Raw genomic sequence first — 19580 nt, 5'->3', positions numbered from 1 at the left:
CCCTACACAAGGGACTCTGTCGGTCCAAAAAGCTGCTAACTCCTGGCCACGGCCTGCAGGGCACCTCCCTGTTTAAAAAAAATACATCCATAATGTCCTAGTTAGGTTTTATGAGCAATAGCACTGCAGGGAGGATGTTAGCCTTGCACGCAGCTCACCCAGGTTCAATCCCTAGCATCCCATATAATCCCTGAGCACCTCCAGGGATAATTCCTGAGCACTGAGCCAGGAGTGGCCCCCAAAAACAACCAAAAAAGTGACTTTCAGACCAAGCCAAAGGCCTCACTCCAGGCAATGCTGCCACATCCTTTAATGCTTTTCTGCTCCATCTTACCCGAGGGAACGGCTTTGCAGGTGCCCAAGTCCAAGTGTGTGCTCAGCTGAAGGCGATTCTTCTGGAGGGCCTGGGGCAAGTCTGCACAGTCAAAGCACCCAGGAAGTCCTAGCTGGGTTGTCAGAAGCTGCGGGAAGACGTTTCCCCATTCCAGTCCAGTCCCGGTACCAGTGTAAGAGCCCAAAGTGACAGGAAGTGCCTCACAGCTGCTCAGCTCTGGCCTGTGCCTGCCGCCTCTGCTGCACCAGCTGCAGGTCGAGTTCCCGGAGCTGCTTCAGGAAGCCCCGGTTGGGGAGAACACAGCGGTTCTTGGCCACTTGCCGGATGGCATCGACCAGGGTCATGTCCCTGTGGATCATCAGATAGGCCAGGACTAGGGTAGCTGAGCGGCTGCGGCCCATAACACAGTGAACCAGGATCTTACCTGCAACACAGAGGAGAGAAGAGGCGCCCAACTACAGCCATCAGCAGAGGGACCATGTCCCACAAGCCCTGTGGTGGTAGATCCAAGGGTAACTACCCTTCAGACTGTCCTTGATGAAACAACAAAAAATTAGTTCAATTCCCAGCATTCTCTATGGTCCCCAAGCCGTCCAGGAGTAATTTCTGAGCACAGAGCTAGGAGTCCCCCTGAGCACTGCCGGATATGGCCCCAAAACAAATTTAAAAAAATATTCATTTGGAGCTAGAGCAATAGTACAGCAGATAGAGAGCACTTGCTTGCAAAAAGCTGACCCACGGGGTCAGAGAGATAGCATGGAGGTAAGGCATTTGCCCTGCATGCAGGACAGCGGTTCGAATCCTGGCATCCCATATGGTACCCCGAGCCTGCCAGGAGCAATTTCTGAGCATAGAGCCAAGAGTAACCCCTGAGTGCTGCCAGGTGTGACCCAAAAAACAACAAAAAAAGCTGACACAGGTCTGATCCCCAGTATCACATATGCTTTCCCCCGTGCATGGCCAGGTGATTCCTGAGCACCAAGCCAGGAGTAAGCCCTTAGCACTGCCAGGTATGGACCAAAAAGAGAAAAAAAAGTTTAGTTTCATCCAACATTGTCTGCTGGTTCTCCCTAACTTAGTGTAATGATCCAAGAAATAGATCTAAGGTGTTCTGCTACACCCCCAAAGCATGGTTATCAGGAAGAAGAGCACAGGGGACTGAGTTATATAAGCTTGCTTTTTTTTTTTTTTTTTTTATGGTCACTGGTCCACAGAGCAAATATAACTGAACAAATGCAAGGGGGTTAGGGGCAGAGTAGATCCTAATAAATCAAATTTAGGAATCTGGTTCAGCACCAAAGATGTTTCTCAGAGTGAGCAACATCAAAAAAAACGACCCAGATTACCACATACAATGCAAGGAACAAGGCGTCGGCAAATCCTGGTAGGCAAGGCAGATCATCTGTTAACTGGGGAAAATACTAAGGGCATATTTTAGAGCAAATAGTCCTGTGGACTATTTGAAAGTGTTCTGGAAGAGCCTCAAGATAGAAAAACAACTTTGTTTTAAAACATTAATTTGACTTTCAATAAATTTGTTAAGCCATAAAAAAAGAAAAATACCCAGATTTTACTGCAATGATAACATGTAAATCTTCTGAGCACTGAAGTCAAACTTGGGAATTACGGATCTATTACCATCAGGATCACAGCTTTCCGACACTTCTAAGATCCGTGGTGGTATCGACTATTTTTTTTTTCAAGTGCCAATATTTAAAAGCTTCATAAACCAGTATTTTTCAGATGACTGATGTGGGACATTGCAGAATCACGGATAGATCATCTGTTCCAAGTGCAAGACAAGACCAGATTTTCATCTTAATGGACCGATTAATGGATTTATGTCTTCCAATGCCACATCACAACTAGTCTTTAAGAAGCAATTGCTTGTCAAGTTTCGATGTCACCGCAAATAAGAATGCCCACATTTATCTGCGAAAGCTCTTAATGTGCCCCTGTTCCTCTGGCTACACATCTGAGTTGGCTGGATTCTCTTCACAGGCAACAACAGAAACAAACACATCCCAAGGGATAGAACCCTGAACAAGGAAGCTGGCCTGAAACTTCCCACTGGATTCCCCCTGGGGACGCTCGAGAGTTCAGAGAGGTCACAGTATGTCTTCTCTTAAATTCATCCTTGATATATCAGCTATCCCCATTTTCTGGCAGGGCGAGGCCCGGGGGGGGGGGTGAAGCACAGGGCCAGGGGGGAGACAGGACATTTCCAGTGATGACACCCTAAAGCTAAGGCACATTTCTAGAGACACAGAATAGTTTCTCTGGCCTCTTCCCTCTCCTACTCTGGTTCCTCCCCCCCATCCCCCCATCACTCACAGGGTGCTAGCCTGCCCCTGTTCCTCTACTCAGGCCCATGGGGCATGTGGTATGACAGTGGTTTTTGGAGAGGCATGAAAAGTGCCCCTGAAGCACACAGTGAGGACTAAAGAAGGAGGAGAAGGAAGACCAGAGGCAAATGGCTCCCTGGAGGCCCACTGATCCCAATCTTCTCAGGGGTCCATGCCCCTGCTCACAGCAGAAGAGCCCAGAGCATCTGTTTGCCTGACTTTGTATGGGCTTAGCAGGGAGATTGGGCCAAGTACCCCCTCTTCCGGGGCTAGAGCGGAATGTCTCCCTCTGGCATCTAAACCCCCCCAAGTCTGTTCCAGAGCTGCCGGGCCTCTCACCAGCTCTGCTGATAACTAAAGCGTTTCTTCCTCTCCTGGCAAAATAAGGGTAATTCTTTCTGTCAGGACTCCAGACTTGAAGCAGACGAAAGCTGTAATTCATTAAATCTTCTGGAAGCCTGATGTCTGAGGAAAGGGGGGTACAGAGAAAAACGAAGATGAAGATGGGGGTGGGGGGAGGAGGTAGTGGGCTCTAGCAGGCACTCCTTGAGCTGAATTTTGGTTTTGTTCTTATTTGGGGGAGGGCACTCCCAAGTGGTACTCAGGCAGCCCAGGACCCCAAACAGAACTCTCAGCCCAAGTAGTCAACAGGTCCTAAGAATATGGTCTTAAGGGCCCGGAGAGATAGCACAGCGGCGTTTGCCTTGCAAGCAGCCGATCCAGGACCAAAGGTGGTTAGTTCGAATCCCGGTGTCCCATATGGTCCCCCGTGCCTGCCAGGAGCTATTTCTGAGCAGATAGCCAGGAGTAACCCCTGAGCACCGCGGGGTGTGGCCCAAAAACCAAAAAAAAAAAAAAAAAAAAAGAATATGGTCTTAAGGATGTGATGTTAGTCTGCCAGGGCATCCCTAAGGTCACCCCAAGGCTCTGTGACCTCCAACACAATATGTGACCTTGAGGTTTAAGACTCACTGAGGGGGAGGGTGCATTCATGGCAGGGGTACGTGATTCCTTGCAGGAGCATCACTACCCAGCACTTCTGGGAAAGCTTGTCCCACAGTTCTTGCAAGGCTACCTGGGGAGAAGGAGGTTGAATCGGACTGGGAAGCAGAGGGAAGCACAGAGTCAAGAGGGAGCTGCCCGACTGCTCAGCCTCTTCATCCATGCCTCTGGCATCATGTCTAGCAATCAGTCCAAAAGAGGGTCTGGCTTGACTTGACTCTGGAAGTGCCACCCTGGTTTTGCCACACCTGACAAGGCCCCACGAGACTCATACCACTACCTACCCACTGCCATGGCTTACAGAGGCCGTGGTAACACAGCTCAGGCTGAGCAAAGCCACATTTATTTGGTTACTCGACTCCTTAAGCATGGCCCAGGCTGCTAAGGGCAAGATCTGGATGTCTGGCATTAGGAGTGTTGGAGGGCCCGGAGAGATAGCACAGCGGCGTTTGCCTTGCAAGCAGCCAAACCAGGACCAGAGGTGATTGGTTCGAATCCCGGTGTCCCATATGGTCCCCCGTGCCTACCAGGAGCTATTTCTGAGCAGACAGCCAGGAGTAACCCCTGAGCACCGCCGGGTGTGACCCAAAAACCAAAAAAAAAAAAAAAAAAAGGAGTGTTGGAAAGAAATTTCAATTTATTGCCACTATTTCGACCATGGGCGATTCTATGGGAATAGCTGGGAACAGCCAGACTGGTGGGGAGGCCAGATAGCAAGGGCTTTGATACTCACTGGACTATCAGTGGTTGGATTGAGTGGATCTTCTTTCTGGGAAGATAGGCCCCTCAACACCTGGCAGCACCTTTCACCAGTGTTAGTTAAGGGCCCCCCCTTGACCTGAAGGATAGTGTTAAGGATTTGAACTTTAAGAAGTCTTTGATATGCACATGGGAAGGGTACTGAGAAGGCAAAGACTTGGTAACACCCCAGTCTCTGCCCTCCAGCCTCTGCCCCTTCTCAGGCCTGTGCCTCTATTTCTCATTCTGGCTCTTGTCTCTGCTCAGCATTTCCAACCACCTAGTCTAGGAATCAGGATCTAAATATTGTCCTTGAATGGTGAGTGCTATACGCAGATCTAGAACCCAGGCTAGTCTTTTCCTAAGCCAGCAATAGCGACTGACGCTAAAATGGGGTGCCAGGAAGAGTAAACAAGCCGCCTGGTGCTTATACTGTAGTATTCAAAGCTGGGATGCCTGTTTCCCCTTTGGTGGTTGGAAATTTGATGATAATGTGCATGTGTTGGTGAGGCTCTGGGCTTCCCGCTACCCAACCCCCTTATTGAATACATCTGACAGCTTGCTGCCCACAGGGCTCCATGGCATAAGTTTTGTGTGAGTTACAGGCAGCAGAGACCCCTTAGAACCGTGCACAGTGAACACTTCCACCTAAGGCCCAGAGCCAACACATCACCAGTCAATTGTGTGGGGACTGTAACCCAGGTGAGGGTGAAGAAACAGTCATGATGTGAAACAGAAATCGAAGGACTAAGCTGTTGTCTAGTTTGGGGAGGTTTTCGTGTCAATTGTGTTTTCTGTAACTTGAAAGGCCCTTGGGAAAATTTTACCTCAAGGTGATGAGGTAAAAATGATAGCACATGGGGTGGGAGCAATAGCACAGCAGTAAGGCATTTGCCTTGCATGCAGCCAACCGAGGACGGTCAGTGGTTCAAATCCTGGCATCCCATATGGTCCCCCGTGTCTGCCAGGGGCAATTTCTGAGTGCTGAGCCAGGAATAACTCCTGAGCACCGCCATTTTGACCCCCCCCCAAAATGATAGCATAGTGGGGAGGGTGTTTATCTTGTACTCAGTCAACCCAGGTTCGATCCCCAGCATCTCATATGGTCCCCTGAGCCTGCCAGGAGTGATTTCTGAGTGCAGAACCAGGAGTAATCCCTGAGCACCACTGGGTATGGACCAGAAGCAAAGCAAACAATATATATATATATATATCTTGAGGATTTTTTTTTGAGTCACACCCTCTGTAGAGCCAGGAGTGACCCCTGAGCGCTGGCAGATATGACCCAAAAACCAAAAAGAAAAAAAAACTCATAAATAGGAGCCGGAGAAATAGAATAGAGATAAAGTGTTTGCCTTGCATGCAGTAGGATGGTGGTTCGAATCCTGGCATCCTGTATGGTCCCCGAGCCTGCCAGGAGCGATTTCTGAGCACAGAGCCAGGAGTAACTCCTGAATGCTGCCGGGTGTGACCCAAAAACCAAAAAAAAAAAAAAAAAAAAAAGACTCATAAAGATCAACTCTGATCTCCAGCATCCCATATGATTCCCTAAGCCTGCTAGGAGTAACTGTTACCTGGGTATGACCAGAGTCATAAAACAAACAAAACAAACAAACAAAAAACCCTCATAAATAGAAGCACAAGGAGAGACTCTGGAAGGAGGCATTTCCCCCTGCCTCGATACCAACTTGAGCACCACGGAGTTTTTCATTAGATGCCAAAACACACAGCTGGTATCTCCGGCCCATCATGAGGCCATCAGAGTCCGGGACAATCCAGCAGGTGCAGGAGCGCCTGTGGGCCTCATAGTACCCACCTTTTTTTTGGGGGGGGGCTATACCCAGTGACGCTCAGGGGTTACTCCTGGCTATGCGCTCAGAAATCGCTCCTGACTTGGGGGACCATATGGGACACTGGGGGATCAAAACTGGGTCAAATGTATGCAAGGTAAACGCCCTACCACTGCACCATTGCTCCGGCCCCAGTATCCATCTTTTGCATCAAAAAAAGCCCCGTAAGTGGACACTTTGAGGTCGGAGGTGGCCCTGTACCAGGACTGACACATGGAGCTGAGCACTAATTCGGGAGATGTTTTCCCACTGGCCTCTCGAGATGGATGGCCCTGAAAGGCAGTTTACAGCAGTGACTGTGGATTGTCTTACACTGTACCCTGCACTGTATCCTCTCGTCCAATAGTGTCTTCCTGGATTAAGACCATTGAAACTGTTTTCAGCACAAGGTCCAGCAAGTGGTGATTAATTAGCTTTAAGAAACTGGGGCCAGAGTGATAGCACAGCAGATAGAGAATTTGCTTTGCTTGTGGCTGACCCAGGTTTGATCCCAGGCATCCCATAGGGTCCTCCGAGCCTGCCAGGAATAATTTCTGAGCACAGAGCCAGGAGTTAACCCGAGTACCACTGGGTGTGGCAAAAAAAAAAATTAGAGTCTCACTTTCTGTCCCATTCCGTTTGCCATGTGGAAAGTCGAAGTAACAGGTTTTTCTACTATACGTTTGCATTTGGAAAGAGAGGGTTAGGGCGAAGTTTGGGTGTTTGGTCGGAGACTGTGAAATAACCGCCCTTGGGTTTTGGGCCACACCTGGTGACATTCAGGGGTTACTCCTGACTATGTGCTCAAAAATTACTCCTGGCTTGTGGGAAGCATATGGGACGCCGGGGGATTGAACCATGGTCCCTCCTAGGTTAGCACATAGCAAGGCAAACAAATGACCTACGGCTTGCACCACAGCTCCGACCCCTCTCTGGTTTTTTTGTTTTGTTATGTTTTGTTTTGGGGGGCAAACCCGGCAGCACTCAGGTGTTACTCCTGGCTACTCAGGGTTACCCTGCAGCGCTCAGGGGTTACTCCTGGCTCTACACTCAGAAATCGCTATGAGGTCGGTACATGGGATACCAGGGTTCAAACCAGGTCCACCCTGGGTCAGCCATGTGCAAGGCAAACGCCCTACCATTGTGCTATGCTCAGGCCCTGGATTCTCGAATTTGCTCCTGAGCGACTTTCTGGCCTCTAAGCCCTGTGGGAGGGGTCCCGGGCCTGTGTCCCTTGACTTTGGTTCCCACGTTCTTCTGCAAAGCAAGATGCAGACCAAAGCCCTTTGCTGAGGACCCTTCCCCACCCACCCAGACCCTTGGGAAGTATGGGACCAGGCCCCACGCGTCTGCTGCAAGAAAAAGCACTAGCGGTTCCACGGGACAAGGCGCTGCCATCCTCGGGGCACACACTGGGGGGCCGAGATAGGGGTCCCCAGGCAGGGCGAGCCAGGGAAGGAAGTGGACGTTATGGGCCGCACCCCCAAAGTCTTACTCTGGTCAGAATGGAGTGCGGCCTCGATGAAGGCGGCTGCTGAGTAGAAGAAGACGCTGAGGTCGAAGGTGGGCAGGTCCTCGGCCTCCACGCCGTGGTACTCGATGGGCAGGTCGCGGTAGTAGTCAGGCCCGGTGTCCACGTTCCAGCGGCCCTGTGCCGCGTTCAGCACGTGCGTGAAGCCGGCCTTCTTCAGCCGGTAGCGGTCCAGCGCCGTGGCCCTGCCCAGGGAGAGGCGTGGGTGGGCGGGGCTCGGGAGGGGCGTGGTGTGGGCGGGGAAATGGGCGTGGTAGAAAGGGAAAGACAATGGTATTGGTGTGGGGCTTAGGGAAGGGGCGTGGTTTCAAAGGGAGAATCGGTGGGCGGGGCCCTACAAAGAGGCGTGGTCTGGTTGGGAAAGGGAGTGATAGGGCGGGGCTTCGGTGCAGTGGGCGGGGTAATGGGCGTGACAAAGAAGTCATAGTGGGCGGGGCTTGAATGGGAGTGGTGGAAAAAGGGAAGAGTTGCCAAGTGTATGTGGTGTGGGCGGGGCTACGGGGAGGGGTGTGGTTTCTATGGGAGGGGCGTGGTGTGGCTGGGGAAATGGGCGTGGCTGGGCATGATAGAAAAAGGAAAGAGGCAGGGGAAATGGGCAGGGCGTATGTAGTGTGGGCGGGACTACATGGAAGAAAGTGGGTGGGGTCTTACAAAGAGGCGTGGTGTGACTGGGAAAGTGGGCGGGGCTTCAGCTGTTTGTGGGCGTGGCATGGGCGGGGAAGTAGCTCGGGTAGGATGGGAAAGAGGGCGGGGTTCTATAGAAAATGCCTATGGGTGGGGCTTATTAGGAAAGGGGCGTGTGTAGCAAAGAAAGGGCCTGGTAGATGTGGGCAAGGATGGAGGAAAAGGGCCATGGTGTCCCAGTAAAAGGAGGATGCGGGGTATTGGAGCTTGGCATGGTGTGACATAGACAGGGCATTGAGGAACACTTGGTGCAGAAGACAGAATTGAGGGTGTGGCACAGACAGATAAATTATAAAGGGCGGGGCTCCCACAGGTGTCTGTCATCTGCTGTTTCCCTTTTCCAAGATTGGGGCTTCCTTGGACCCAGCCCTGCTTCTGCTGACCTTGGTCTACCTATGGAGGGAAGAAGCCAGGAGCAAGTAGAAGATAGGAGAGGGGCCGGTGAGGTGGCACTAGAGGTAAGGTCTCTGCCTTGCAAGCACTAGCCAAGGAAGGACCGTGGTTCGATCCCCCGTCCCATATGGTCCCCCCAAGCCAGGGGCGATTTCTGAGCGCTTAGCCAGGAGTAACCCCTGAGTATCAAACGGGTGTGGCCCCCCAAAAAAAAGAAGATATGAGAGCCCTTCGTGCATTTCCCCCCCACTCTCCATCCCTTCTTTCTGCATGCACCAAATTTCGCAGGCTTGGTTGTCCTGCTAATTACCTAAAAACAACTTGTTGGTGGGGCTGAGCTGTGTAAGGCTTTGTACATTCTAGAACTGGCTTTCCTCTAAAGTAAACCCTCCAGGTGTCTCTGGGGTTTGGAAGTTCAAAGAATCCCATTCATAAGGGGCTTAAGAACAGGTCTTTCCAACCGAAGCAATAGTACTGTGGGGAAGTCGTTTGCCTTGCACGTGGCTGACCTGGGTTTGATCCCCCAGCATCCTGTATGGTCCCCTGAGCCTGCTAGGAGAGATTCCTGAGTGCAGAGCCAGGAATAACCCCTGAGCACCACTGGATGTGGCTCCAAAACAAAACTAAACTAACAAACAAAAATGAATAGATTGTTTAGTTTGGAGGTTTGGTGTGAGGTTGAGCTATTGGCTTTCACAGCACTGGTGGAGCGTTGGGTGAAGGATTAACTGGAGGCAATTTATTTGCCCAGTGGGTAACTTGAATAGAGTTCCCACGACCCAGCCAATGAAGTTACTTGGTTTTTAACCCAGAATATCCCATTTTGAGATGTGTGGTGGTCTTGAACCATGGAGTAGAGGTAGACCTCAGAGGGAGCAGGAAAGAGTTTTCTGCTTGGGTTTGGGGGAGCAGGCTTTGAGCTTTCTTTTTCTTTTTCTTTTTTTGGGCCACACCCAGTGACATTCAGTGGTTACTCAATCACTCCTAGCTTGGGGGACCATATGGGACTCTGGGATTCAAACCACTGTCCATCCTGGATCAGCTGTGTACAAGGCAAACACCCTATTGCTGTGCTATTTCTCCAGCCCCTGAGCCTTCTTATAAAAGAGAATCAAGGACACACCTCGCCAAAGAAATAACATGATCCAGAGCTGAAGAAGCACAAACTTGAGAGCTAGGAATCAACTCTATTTCCCAAAATAGAATAGGTTTAGAATGTGTGATGAACCAGGCCCTCTGCTTGGTGCTGATGATCTAGCAGTGAACAAGGTTAGTCAAAAAAAATCCCTCAGGAAGGGGCCGGAGAGATAGCATGGAGGTAAGGCGTTTGCCTTTCATGCAGAAGGTCATTGGTTCAAATTCTGGCATCCCATATGGTCACCTGAGCCTGCTAGGAGCGATTTCTGAGAGTAGAGCCAGGAGTAACCCCTGAGCGCTGTCGGGTGTGATCCAAAAAATAAAAATAAAAATTCCTCAGGAAGATTAGATGGGGAGAACAAAGAAGCAGTCATTGGTAAAAACAAGATAATTTTTTTTTTGGTGTTTTGGGCCACAGCCGGCAGTGCTCAACGGGGGACCATATGGGACACCGGGATTTGAACCACCCACCTTAGGTCCTGGATCTGCTGCTTGCAAGGCAAACACTGCTGTGCTATCTCTCCAGCCCAAAACAAGATAATTTAAGGTTAGATAAGAGCTCAGCAGAATGACTGGGGCTTCAGGAAGGGATTTCAGGAAGACTTATCTGAGAGCAGGTACTGAAGCTTAGACTGGTAAAATGGATTTAGGCAGAATTGAGGAAGGGAGATAAAGAGTCATAGTACAGTAGGGAGGGTACTTGCCTTGCCTGTGTTCAATCCGCATCCCAGCACTGCCAAGAGCAATTCCTGAGTACAGAGTTCTGAGCACTACTGTATGTGTGGTCAAACAAACAAAATAAGACTATAAAATAAAAAAATATTTTATCCAGGATGAGAGAATTAGAAATAACTATAAGCAGAAGGGAACCAGGCTGAGAGAGCTACACATATGAGGAACAGAAGGGAAAGAGTGTGACCATAGTGGCCAGTGGGAAAGCAATGCAAGAAGAAGTTCGGAAGGGGCAGATACTTGCCACAGGGATGGGGGGGTGGGTTTTCAGCCTCTTAACAAGGGTTTGGATTCAATATGATGGACGGCCACAGGCCACTTCTCAGAGGAAGTGAACATGGTTTACTTTTCTTTATATTGTTGCTTTTGGGCCACACCTGGTGGCACTCAAGGATAACTCCTGGCTTTGTGCTCAGAAATTACTCTTGATAGGCTCAGAGGACCATATGGGATGCTGGGGATTGAACCTGGGTCAACTGCATGCAAGACAAATGCCCTCCCTGCTGTGCTATTATTCTGGCCTTGTACATGATGGTTTAGTTATTAAAAGATCTATTGGCCAATGTGTGGAGGTGGATTTGAAAGAGGCCAAAAGTGGAAGCACATCTACACTAGCACCAGGAATCAGACTTCTGTTAGGGAAGTAAAAAAGTAAAAAGTATTGACTTACTCCAGAGTGGGTTCATAGGACACCCTGACAACTTGGTAACTGCAACAACCTGCTTTCAGGGCAGGGTGCTCTGCATTGCCACCTAATGGTGAGATGAAACCAGAGGATGCTCTGCTTCACCCTGTCTTTGACATAGGATCTATACAGTAACCAGGATCTTAAATACAGAAACCTGACAGCAACACCATGTTTGTGAAGAGCTTTTACTGAGACCACAGAGAAAGACTTTAGGGTGAGACAACTTAGTATGCCTGAAGCCTGTAGTTGGTCTTATGCCAGGATATTTCTGAGTAAGGTCTCTCTTGTTTTTAGGCCTATGCAAACAACAACTGCCACACACACAAACCTTTTTTATTGTATTTTTTATCTCATCTTTTAAAAGAAAAAGATCTTGGGGCTGGTGAGGTGGCGCTAGAGGTAAGGTGCTTGCCTTGCAAGTGCTAGCCAAAGAAGGACCGCGGTTCGATCCCCCGGCGTCCCATATGGTCCCCCCAAGCCAGGGGCGATTTCTGAGCGCTTAGCCAGGAGTAAACCCTGAGTATCAAATGGGTGTGGCCCGAAAAACCAAATAAATAAATAAAAGAAAAATCTTACTAAACCCTCTGCTATTGATTGTATTAATGACTTTATTAGAGATATGATCATTTTCACAAATATACTTGCAGTAGCAAGTACTTTTTCTTCTTTCTATTTTCTACTCTTCCATTTTATTTTTTTAGTTTTTCTTTCTATTTTCTTTCAATTTTTCAATAACTTTGCTTTTCCTTATTTTATTATTATTATTATTATTAATTATTTGTTTGTTTGTTTTTGGTTTTTGGATCACAACCAGTGGCACTCTTGGGTTACTCCTGACTCTGCGCTTAGAAATTGCTCCTGGCAGGCACATGGACCATATGAGATGCTGTCCCATGAGTCAGCTGCATGCAAGGCAAACACCCTACGACTGTGCTATCTCTCCAGCCTGATGCATTTTCTTTAAATAAAAACATTTAGACAAAAAGTAGTAGCAAGGATGGGCCAGAGAGAGAGCATGGAGATAGGGTGTTTGCCTTGCATGGCTCGAATCCCGGCATCCCATATGGTCCCCTGAGCCTGCCAGGAGCGATTTCTGAGCACAGAGCCAGTAGTGACCCTTGAGCGCTGCCGGGGTCAGCCAACCCCCAACCCCCAAAAAAACCAAAGAAACAAAAAAATAACTTTTTAAACAAGGGGCCAGTTCACTGTCCCTTAGACCGTTGGAGGGCTGGACAAAACAAACAAAAAAAAAAAAAACAAAAAACAAAAAACAAAAACTATGAACAAATTCCTATGCACACTGCATATATCTTATTTTGAAGTAAAGAAACAAAACGGGAACAAATACAATATGTGGCCTGTGGGCCAACCACTGCTTAAGAGAGATGTTTTTTCCTAGGTAGAATTTCTGGGTATGAGCATTTCTAACACATTTGATGCTTGTTATTAAATGATGCACTAAAGGGGCTGGAGAGGGGCTGGAGAGATAGTACAGCGACGTTTGCCTTGCAAGCAGCCGATCCAGGACCTAAGGTGGTTGGTTCGAATCCTGGCATCCCATATGGTCCCCCATGCCTGCCAGGAGCTATTTCTGAGCAGATAGCTGGGAGTAACCTCTGAGCACCGCCTGGTGTGGCCCAAAAGCCAAAAAATTAAGGGGCTGGAGAGATAGCATAGAGGTTGGGCATTTGCCTTGCATGCAGAAGGATGGTAGTTTGTACCTGCTGGGTGTGACCCAAAAATTAAAAAAAAAAAGATGCACTAAAAAGATTGCTTAAATTTATATTTTGATTAATATTCTTTGCTAGGTGAAGAAAAAGAAAAAAAGGATAATAGGGCCAAAGAGATAGGCAGCAGGGAGGGTGCTTGGCTTGCATGGTGTTTGCTTCCCGGCAACCCATATTATGGTCCCCTGAATCTGCCAGGAATGATCCCTGAACATTGCTAGGTGTGGCCCCAAAAGCACAAAAAGTGTCCCATTATTAATGGCTAAAAAATGAGGATGGACATTTTTGCACATTATTTGGAAGTTCATGCAATCTACTTTTGGAGAACATCATCTTTTGACCCAATTCTTGTTAGCTCTTTGTCTTTCCTTTTATTTTCTTTTTCCTTTTCTTTTTTTTTCAAAATCAACATTATTGAAAAGGAGAGAAGCCAACCCCTCCACTTTTCTTTTTTTTTTTTTTTTTTTTTTGGTTTTTGGGCCACACCCGTTTGACACTCAGGGGTTACTCCTGAGCTATGCGCCCAGAAATCGCCCCTGGCTTGGGGGGACCATATGGGATGCCAGGGGATCGAACCACGGTCCGGTCCGTCCTACTCTAGCGCTTGCAAGGCAGACACCTTACCTCTAGCGCCACCTTCCCGGCCCCAACCCCTCCACTTTTCATCTGCAGGGCCACAGTGTCAAGCACTCCGTGTGTCTGTATGTCCTGCATCCCACATCCCTGGAGTCTTCACCCTTCTTTTTTCTTTTGGTTTTTGAGTCACCTTCGGCAGTGCTCAGGGTTCCTCCTGGCTCTACGCTCAGAAATCACTCTTGGGGGCCCGGAGAGATAGCACATCGGCGTTTGCCTTGCAAGCAGCCGATCCAGGACCAAAGGTGATTGGTTCGAATCCCGGTGTCCCATATGGTCCCCCGTGCCTGCCAGGAGCTATTTCTGAGCAGACAGCCAGGAGTAACCCCTGAGCAACGCCGGGTGTGACCCAAAAACAAAAACGAAAACAAAAACAAAAAAAAAGAAATCACTCTTGGCAGGCTCAGGGGACCGTATGATATGCCGGGATTCAAACCACCGTCCCTCTGCATGCAAAGCAAACACCCTACCTCCATGCTATCTCTCTGGCCCCTTTCACCCTTCTTTTAAACCTCTTGCCTGAGGGCCAGTGAGGTGGCGCTAGAGGTAAGGTCTCTGCCTTGCAAGCGCTAGCCAAGGAAGGACCACGGTTCAATCCCCTGGCATCCCATATGGTCCCCCTAAGCCAGGGGTGATTTCTGAGTGCTTAGCCAGGAGTAACCTCTGAGCATCAGAGCGGGTGTGGCCCCAAAAAACAAAAATAAATAAATAAATAAACAAACAAAAAATAAACCTCTTGCCTGGCTCCAGATTCTGCAGCAGACTGGAGCACCAGAGAAGTAACTGGCCCCCATAGGGCCAGTTTCCTTAACAGTAGCCTTTCTCCTTCCCTCCTCTACCCAGCTCCTTCTGGAAGCTTGCTTCTAGTCCTCACCCTGAAAACTGCCAAGAACAAGCATTGTCTAGGGGCCAAGGATGTGACTTAATGGTAGAGCACATGGCTTGCATGTGTGGGATCCATCTCTGGCACCACAGATCCCCAAGTACCATCTCCCTGACTAACACTTCTGACGTTCAACCTTTTTATACTCTGATGGTTTCCTGTTGCCAGTCTGCACAACCTTGACATCTGCTTCAAGACCCATTTTCCCCGTTGGGCTTTTACACTGAGCCCAATGGTTCATGTCTGTATGTGTGTGTCTGCAAACTCTCCCTCAGCTGCCTGGTGATGAGGAATGAGCTACTCACAGGTTGTCAGGATTTTCTTTGAGCACTGAAGAAAGTCTGCTCATCTCAGGGCACTTTCTGGTAAGACCCATTGCTTCCCCACACTTGGTCACAGCCACCTGATTGCCAGAAGCCTTCGTTCTAGAAACTGGTACCTTATTTACAGATCCTGATAACCTTAATGTGATCTCAATGGCCCCTCCTACTTTACTTTTTCTTTGGGGGGGTCACATCCGGCAGTGCTCAGGGGTTATTCAGAAATCATTCCTGCCAGGCTCGGGGGACCATATGGGATGCCGGGATTCGAACCACCGACCTTCTGCAAGCAAGGCAAATGCCTTACCTCCATGCTATCTCTCCAGCCCCCCCTCCTACTTTTTATTGGGTTTTCATACAGCAGGTACATACAGGCGGAATTGACTGAGGTCAATTCCCTGGCCATGAAAATGAAATTTGCTGGGGCTCTAGTGTGTGGTGTTCATGTTACTTGCAGACAATGAAGCTGTTTAGACTTGAGAGCCCTGTGAAGATGGGCTGACAGGGATCACTGATAAGCCTCAACTGCTTCATGAACCTCAAGGGACCCTCTGCCTTTCTTACTTGTGAAAGAGAATCAGTTACATTGGCAAGGCTTTCCCTACAAGATTCTTATATAGTTGAATGATTCAGGTTTCTTTGAAAGGGTAAAGATAAATTTCAAGAGGAAAAAAAACCTCTGCAGTAGACAAATGTAGATCAAAATGTTATTGGAGGTTATCTCTTTTTAATGATATTATAGGTAATGGAAAATTTTAATTTTATTCTTTGTTTGGATTTCATAAATTTTCAACAACAAACCTGTCACATGGTATTTAATATGTAAACTTGATTGCTGTGAATGTTTTGTCCTTCATTAGAAAGTGATGTTTGCAAAGACAAAAATAGCCTCAATGCTTTTTTAAAGCTCTGTAGGAATTGAGGGCCAGAGCGGTAGCACAGCAGGGAAGGTGTTTGCTTTGCACGTTGCCCACTGGGTTCGATCTCCAGCATCCCATAGGATGCCCCCCTAGCACCACCAGGAGTGATTCCTGAGTGCAGAGCCAGGAGTAACCCTGAGCACAGTCAGGTGTGGCCCAAACGCCCTTCCTCCTATAAATGGGGAACTTGCCTAGGACTCCACCACTCACGCACAGAGCTGTATGATAGGCCCAGGGTTGGCACCAGGTTGTCCACAAATGAAAGATCGACTCCCACCAAATCTTGTACAGAAGAAGCTGCCCTGCCAGAGACTTTACAACCACTTTGACATCGCCAGTGTATTTTCCTCCAGGAAAAAGAGAAAGAAATTTTTGTTAAACCAACGAAAGCTGGGATGGAAATTAGAGTGAGAACATTTGAATGAAAGAAACTTGGTGCTGTGGAGCACACTCCAGCTTTCTGAAGCACCGGTTGAGGGGCTGCTGATTGAGAAGAGGCGGAGAATGATTCTTATCTCGTCCTGACTCCAGGGCCCCAGCTCTCTCAGGAGGGCAACACTTGCTTAGCCTAATTTGAATCTAATTTGAATGACTTAAAAGTAATAAAACAAGTATGTGCTTGAGCCTAATAAAGCCTGATTTATTTAATAGAACATTTTTTGAAGCATTTCACTGTTGAGCTGATAGGGTCCTCTGAAAGCATCCCTTTACTTCCAAATAAAGAAACCGAGTCTCAGTTTTTAGGCCACACCTCGTGGTGCTCAGGGGTTTTTCCTGACTCTGTGCTCAGGAATCACTCCTGGCAGGCGTGGGGACCATATGGTCAAACCTAGGTTGGCCACATGCAAGGCAAAAACCCGCCCAGCTGTTTTATGGCTCCTGCCGGAGAACAGTAAAACAATGAACCAAATCCCACCCTTAGGGACTCCCTACAGTGGGGCAGGACTCTGCTCAGAGTCCTAACTGAGATCTTTGTTCTGGTCCTTGCTAACCCCACATTTGGCATTGCTGGCATATTTCATATCCCTACCACCAATAACAACCAACAACCAAGTAGAGGGAAGGAATTGTGTGTCTTTCGGGGGAGGCAAAAATTAGTTGTGTTGTTGGTTTTTTTTTTGGGGGGGGGTCCATTCCTGGTGATGCTCAGGGGTTACTCCTGGCTATGCGCTCAGAAATCGCTCCTGGCTTGGGGGACCATATGGGATGCTGGGGATCAAACCCAGGTCTGTCCTGGGTCAGCTGCATGCAAGGCAAATGCCCTACCACTGTTCTACTGCTCCAGTCCTGGAAAGTTAATTTTGTTGGGTTTTGTTTTGTTTTGCCAGGCTAACTCCTGGCTCTGCACTCAGGAATCACTCCTCATAGGGGGACCATAGAGGATGCCAAAGATCAAACCCAGTCAACCTTGTGCAAGATAAACGCCCTCCCAGCTGTGCTTTATTTACTCCACATGCGTGAGTCTAGTTATTTCTTGTTTTCTATTTTCTTTTTTTCACCTAGTATAAATACCTCAAGTTCCATTAATTTTAATGGAGAAGCTGGAGGCTAGGAGATTCCTCATTCAGCCATCACTTTGTGGGCTTTGAGATCGATTTCATGTTAGAGCTATTGCGAAGAACGCTGCTTTAAACTTCAGGTGCAAAGATCCTTTTGAGTCAGTGTTTTTATTATTCTTGGATAGATTTGGCTGTTGTAATCCTAAAAGTTGGCTAATTCTGCTTTAAGTTGTTTAAGTGTTCCTGTTATATATATCTCCTATCACTTATTCATACGCTTTTGGGTTTTGCGGGGGAGTCATTTGGCCACACCTGGCAGTGCTCAGGCAAGCTCAGAGAGCCATATAAAATACTGAGGATCGAACCCAGATCAGCTACGTGTAAGACAAATGCCTTTCTTATGGTGCTATCATTCTGGCCCCTTGTTCATGCTTTTTTGTTGTTGTTATTCTCTTTTATTTTTGGGCCACACCTGGCAGTGCTCAAGGGTTACTACTGACTTTGTGCTCAGAAATTGCTCCTGGGAGGCTCGGGGGATCATCTGGGTTACCGGGATTCAAATCACCATCCTTCTGCATGCAAGGCAAATGCCTTACCTCCATGCTATCTCTCCGGCCCCGCGTTCCATATTTAAAAAAAAAAAAAAAAGACTACGATAGGGGATGGGGACATTGAGGCAGGTTTGGGGGTGACTGGCCACCTCTGGGCAAAGTCACAGGTGAGGCTTGGTTTGCACTTACTCATCACCAATATACAGCTTAGGCCAGACCTCATTGACATGAGTGTACTGGGGGCTGCCTTTCCAGAAGAGCCGCTCCAGCTCGAAGGGCCCTGGGGTGCAGTAGGCCTCCCCATCCCCATCTGCGGATTCCTGCAGACTCTGGGCACATGAATAGGCATTCTTGGGGCTTGTCTTTGCTTCTCCGGATGCCATCTGGAAGCCAAGAGATTTTCTTTTCTCTCTGCACCTGGTCAGGAACAAGGTCAGGATTGGAGTGAACAAAGACAGAGGCAGGGTACAAACTTTAGGAAAGAGTAGGAATAAAGTTGGCCCTAAGATTCAGCAGGCATTTCCATCTGTGCTCCTTTTCCTCCAAGGTAAGCAAAAAGTCAGAGTGGTAGTTAGGCAGCCTCCCCTTACCCCATTCTCCTCTCTGGAATAGAAGAAGCTGAGGGGGGGAGGGGAAGAAGAGGCTGAGGGACCTCAGACCCAAAAGGGGCTTGGGATCTAAGAAATCCCCGCAGAGAAGCCTCTCTTGCCTCTTTTTTTTTGTTGTTTGTTTGTTTTTTTGGTTTTTTTTTGGGTCACACCTGGCGTTGCTCAGGGGTGACTCCTGGCTGTCTGCTCAGAAACAGCTCCTAGCAGGCACGGGGGACCATATGAGACACCGGGATTCGAACCAACCACCTTTGGTCCTGGATCGGCTGCTTGCAAGGCAAACGCCGCTGTGCTATCTCTCCGGGCCCTCTTGCCTCTTTTTTGTTTGTTTGTTTATTTGTTTTTGTTTTTTATGTGTGTTTTTTCTTTGTTTGTTTTTGGCCCACACCCAGTGATGCTCAAGGGTTACTCCTGGCTATGTGCTCAGAAACTGCTCCTGGCTTGGGGGACCATATGGGATGCCGGGGATCAAATTGGAGTTTGTCCTAGGTTAGCGCATGCAAGGCAAATGTCCTTTGCAAGGCTTGCGCCACCCTCTAGTCCCTGTGTTTTTGTTTTAGGGCCACACTTGACAGTGCTCAGCTGACATCTCATTTTTATATAATTATAATAAATTGAAAGAAAAATAAAAGGCCATATATCCAATACTGTAGTGTCGGGGCCGGCGCCACGGCACTAGAGGTAAGGTGTCTGCCTTGCCAGCGCTAGCCTAGGACGGACCGTGGTCCCCCAGTGTCCCACATGGTCCCCCAAGCCTGGAGCGACTTCTGAGCACATAGTCAGGAGTAACCCTTGAGCATCACCAGGTGTGGCCCAAAAACAAAAACAAAACAAACAAATAAACAAAAAAAACAATATTGTTGTGTCACCTTTTTCAGTTTCTGACATAGTTCTATTTATTGTTAATTTATTCTCATTTATAAATAAATCATATTTATAGCAATATGCATAGTATTGATATGCTTGAAATCATTTTAACTTGAAAAAAGTTGAACTGGCACTTTTTAAAATTAATTTTTTTAACCA

The 19580-nt window shown here is 48.2% G+C and overlaps 1 protein-coding gene across 1 annotated transcript; it reads right to left on the bottom strand.

Moving 5' to 3' along the window:
• Window positions 1-534: 534 nt before the first annotated feature.
• Window positions 535-18365, bottom strand: DUSP29 (dual specificity phosphatase 29). The gene is made up of 3 exons (XM_049788100.1): window positions 18136-18365; window positions 7744-7964; window positions 535-758 (listed from the first exon to the last, which is right to left on the bottom strand). The coding sequence occupies exons 1-3, from the start codon at window positions 18327-18329 to the stop codon at window positions 535-537; spliced, it is 639 nt and encodes a 212-aa protein (XP_049644057.1). The 5' UTR covers window positions 18330-18365.
• Window positions 18366-19580: the final 1215 nt, after the last annotated feature.

The sequence above is a fragment of the Suncus etruscus genome, chromosome 15 (assembly GCF_024139225.1).
Source record: "Suncus etruscus isolate mSunEtr1 chromosome 15, mSunEtr1.pri.cur, whole genome shotgun sequence".
Taxonomy (NCBI): domain Eukaryota; kingdom Metazoa; phylum Chordata; class Mammalia; order Eulipotyphla; family Soricidae; genus Suncus; species Suncus etruscus.
This window is presented reverse-complemented; position numbering and strand designations above follow the sequence as displayed.

What these genes read in the sequence shown, in the direction of transcription:
- DUSP29 (XM_049788100.1), bottom strand. Translation starts at nt 18,329, where the DNA reads ATGGCATCCGGAGAAGCAAAGACAAGCCCCAAGAATGCCTATTCATGT. An exon ending in AAGCTGTATATTGGTGATGA is followed by an intron (nt 7,965 to 18,135) that starts GTAAGTGCAAAC and finishes CTCCCTGGGCAG; the next exon opens with GGCCACGGCGCTGGACCGCT. An exon ending in CGCACTCCATTCTGACCAGA is followed by an intron (nt 759 to 7,743) that starts GTAAGACTTTGG and finishes TCTGTGTTGCAG; the next exon opens with GTAAGATCCTGGTTCACTGT.